This window comes from Sciurus vulgaris (genome assembly GCF_902686455.1).
Source record: "Sciurus vulgaris genome assembly, chromosome: 1".
In the NCBI taxonomy this organism is placed as follows: Eukaryota; Metazoa; Chordata; class Mammalia; order Rodentia; family Sciuridae; genus Sciurus; species Sciurus vulgaris.
The window spans coordinates 213,124,343-213,128,094 of NC_136461.1; the positions used below are offsets into that span (position 1 = coordinate 213,124,343).

A 3,752-nucleotide genomic window follows, 5' to 3' on the forward strand; every position below is an offset into this window, starting at 1 on the left:
CCTTATAGGTAGGAGTGGGTAGTGGTGATGGAGTTTATCAGAGGAAGGATCTGTTCAGCAGTTTCCTGGAAGGAGTGTTTCTGGACACAGTCAGAGGGTGATTCAGACAAAGAAGGCAGGGATCAGACCTTTAGATCTGGAAACCACTCACTACCAAAACGTCCAGGCTTCCAGAATTAAAATACACACCTGTTGTGGTTTTAAAATGTATAAAATTTTTAATATTCTTCCCTTGGAAGTTGAAGCAACCTCACAAGAGGCTTGGAGGTAGAACCACCACCAAGCTACCCTGTGCTAGATTCCCAACTGTCAGAAAGGAAGCTGTTACTGTGCAAGAAATAACTAATACCCCAAGTCTGTGACCAACAAACTTCCTGTCCTCTGAGCACCACCCCCGCTCCCGCCCCAGACAGGCAGCAGACACTTCCCGCTCTGCAGTCCAGAAAGCACTCTCCACCCCGCTTCCTTGCTAGGAACGATCAAACTCCTGAATTCTTTTCTTTTTAAGTAGTACCATCCACCTTTTGGGTCTAACCCTGGTCCTTTAGCATCCTGTCTCACCAAAGCGCTTAGGTGTTTGCTCTCCGTTGTGAGGTCCCACCGAGGTGGCGGGCCCAGGGTTAGGTCTGGGGCTGTCCTCCTGTTTCTCCCCAGACTCCCTTAGGGCTACACCAAGCCCACCAGCAAGTGCAGTGGACTCTTCTTCTCTGTCCTGAGGCCCTCGACCGGCCCGTTCACCTCACAGAGCCATCTTTAAACACATCTGAGTAAGGTCACATCACTCATGATTTATAACGACTGTCTCATCATTCTTAGAATGAGAGCAAACTCCTGAGTAGTGTACCCTCTTCCCTGAGCTCACTGGGCCCACCTTTTGTCCCGTGCTGCTCTGGTCTCCACCAAAGGTCCGTTGATCCTCCCGAAGGTACCCACGCAGCGCTCTGTGCCAACAGTTTACCTTTGTTTGCTTACTTTTGTTCTCACCACTGAGAGGTGTGCTTTGTGAGGACACTTTGATTTTAGTTGTTGAAGGACCTTTATTTTATTCATTTGTTTATATGCGGTGCTGAGAATCGAACCCAGTGCCTCACACACGCTAGGCAAGCGCTCCGCCACTGAGCCACAACCCCAGCACCGTTTAGTTTTATCCTGCCCGCTAGAACGGTGCCCGGGACGCGAGCAAGACCTGCCAACTCCGGCGCAGGAGGAGGCGAGTCTCCTAACTGTAACCCTAACCTTCCCCGCCGCTCCCCCAGCTCCCCGAGCCCTCCGCCCCGCCTCCCCCGTCCTCCGCCCCGCCTCCCCGCCCCTCCCCCAGTCCTCCGCCCCGCCTCCCCGCCCCTCCCCCAGTCCTCCGCCCGCCTCCGAGCGCCTGTGGAACACTGCATCCCAGGCGTGTTTCCGGGGGACGGAGTTCGAGGTCGGACTCGAGCGATACGTAGCTTCCGGTGGCCGCTGCGGCGTAGGGCATGGCGGTGAGCCGTGCAGCAGGGATGCGCTGGTGGCGGGGCTCGGGGCAGTCGGTGGCGCCCCGTGACTCTCCTGCCGGCTCCCTTTCTCCAGGCTCTAGGACACCCTGCTCGGGAAGCACCAGCAGCCCTGCGACCAGGTACCGCCCGCGCCTCCCGCAAACCCCAGCTCCTCGGCCGGGTACCGGACGCCCCGAGTCCTTCCGCTGCCCGTGTCAGCTCAGGGCCACCCACGTGCGTTGACGCTGTCGCCAGGGCGCACCCCGTCCGCGATGAAGGTGTCACAGTCTCGAAGAAGCAGCAGCAGAATAAAACCCAGAACAGGGTCTCTGTGGTGAATGGAGGCGCGAAGGCCTCAGAGAAGCCCGCCGCAGAGGAACCCCCGCTAAGCGCCGAGGCCCAGGCAAGGGTGGGATCTCGGGGTGATTCTGGGTGCAAGTCTGAGAGCGGGTGTGGTCTAAGGTCTGTGGGGTCCTAGGCGCAGAGGGAAATGGGCGTGACCGCTGGGGTCCCAGGGCCTTTCACAGCCACTTTTAACAATCCATCACAGGCGGAGCAGCTGGCCCGGGAACTGGCCTGGTGTGTGGAGCAGCTGGAGCTGGGCCTCAAGATGCAGAGACCTACCCCGAAACAGAGTGAGGGCCCTTCGCATACAGTTGGGGGGATGTGATAGTGACAGTGCTGTGGCCTGTGGTTCTGCCAGGGAATGGAATTGTTGCTTTTGCGGTAGGATGGTAGGAGTTGAGCATACATGGTTACTAGTCTTTTATTTTTATCTGCAGAAGAGCAGGCCATCGGTGCAATCCGAACTCTACGGAGTCACAGAACTCCCCTGCCTCGGAAGAGGCAGCTGATGCATTCATTGTTTGGGGACTACAGGGCCCAGATGGAGGCGGAGTGGCAGGAGTCCTTGCGGGCCCTCAGGGCTGGTGAGTGTCTGGGAAGTGGTTAATTCACTTAGTTCAAGGGGGTAGAGAGGAAGTGCCTAGGCAGTGGAAAGAAGATGACCAAAATGTGCTGGGTGCAGTGGTGCAACACTGTAATCTCAGTCACTTGGGAGGCTGAGGCAGGAGGATTGCAACTTAGTGAGACCCTGTCTAAAAAATAAAAAGGGCTGGGATGTGGCTCACCTGTTGAGAGCCTCTGGGTTCAATCCCCAGTACCAAAAAGAAAAAAAAAAGTGAAAACAGCAAGACTGGTCCTGGATGGAGATGGGCTCAGGGACATCTGAGCAGAGTCTGTACATCTTGTAGGCAGAGGTCCTTGTGGGGTTTGGGGTGAGGTGGCTGGCCTTCTCCTGGTCCTGTTCCTTGGGTGGGGAAAGGTGTCCTAAATGCCTTTGCTTTGACTTTCTCTTTGGGACATGAAGCCACATCCCATAGCATTGTGAGTATGACTCTTAGAGCTGAGTTTAACCTTGGTTCAAACCCTGGTTCTACCACTTAGATCTTGACACTTTAGTCAGGTTATTGAAACTCTGACTCTAAATGTGGGTGGTGATAATACCTACCTGATAATTTTGAGAAACTGGTGAGTAAATTTTAATAACAGGGTTGGAGTTGTGTGGGATTCATAACTGCATAAGTAATGTGAGCTGTTATTCAGTTTTGACTCTTTGCTTCCCCTTTCATTGACAGCTGCCCATTCAGCCCAGGTACAACCTGTAGGTGAGGCCATCAGAAAGAAGAGCCAAAGGATCTGCAGACCTCGTCCAGTAGGGAGAGCCAAGGCCACTCTGAACACACCTGATGAAGAGTTTAGATTCAATTTCTTTTAGCTTTTCCCCATCTTGGCATAGTCCTCTCTCCCCCAGGGTGGTGTCAGGGTTTGTTGTGACTAAAGCTGTTCTAAGAATTCTCTTATCTGGTGTAGGATTGGTTGGTCTTTGCCTGGTCCATGCATTGTACTTGCTGGGTATGGTGGCACATGCTGTAATCGCAGCAATAGGCCAGCCTCAGCAACTTAGCAAGATACTGTCTCAAAAAAAAAAAAAAGGGATTGGGCTATAGCTCAGTGGAAGACTGCCCCTGGTTTCATCCCCAGTACCAAAAAAGAAAAAAGAATACCGTAGTTGGTCTCCAAGATTTGATTCAGTAGCCACTGTGATGAGGATTTGTGGAGAAGCTACATAATTTTACATTGGGCTCATTTTTTAAATGATCCTGTCCAGTGGCCTCATTTAGTTTGGGCCACAGACCTGTGCTTTATGTATTATGTCACATCACCCTAATAAATGGCTTTTTTTGATAAAACTGGATAGTGAGTGAAAAGTGTTGTGTGTGT

General features: G+C 53.0%; 1 protein-coding gene across 2 annotated transcripts; it reads left to right on the forward strand.

The window, feature by feature from the left end:
- The first annotated feature begins 1,357 nt into the window (after positions 1-1,357).
- On the forward strand, positions 1,358-3,405 carry LOC306648448 (UPF0488 protein C8orf33). Of its 2 annotated transcripts, none has more exons than XM_079118635.1 (5): positions 1,358-1,475; positions 1,564-1,878; positions 2,020-2,104; positions 2,252-2,398; positions 3,107-3,405. In XM_079118635.1, exons 1-5 carry the CDS (start codon positions 1,470-1,472, stop codon positions 3,244-3,246), a joined length of 693 nt encoding a protein of 230 aa, XP_078974761.1. In that variant the 5' UTR covers positions 1,358-1,469; the 3' UTR covers positions 3,247-3,405. The 2 variants fall into 2 exon arrangements, with proteins under 2 accessions (XP_078974761.1, XP_078974762.1); XM_079118636.1 differs by having other exon boundaries at positions 2,026-2,104.
- Positions 3,406-3,752: the final 347 nt, after the last annotated feature.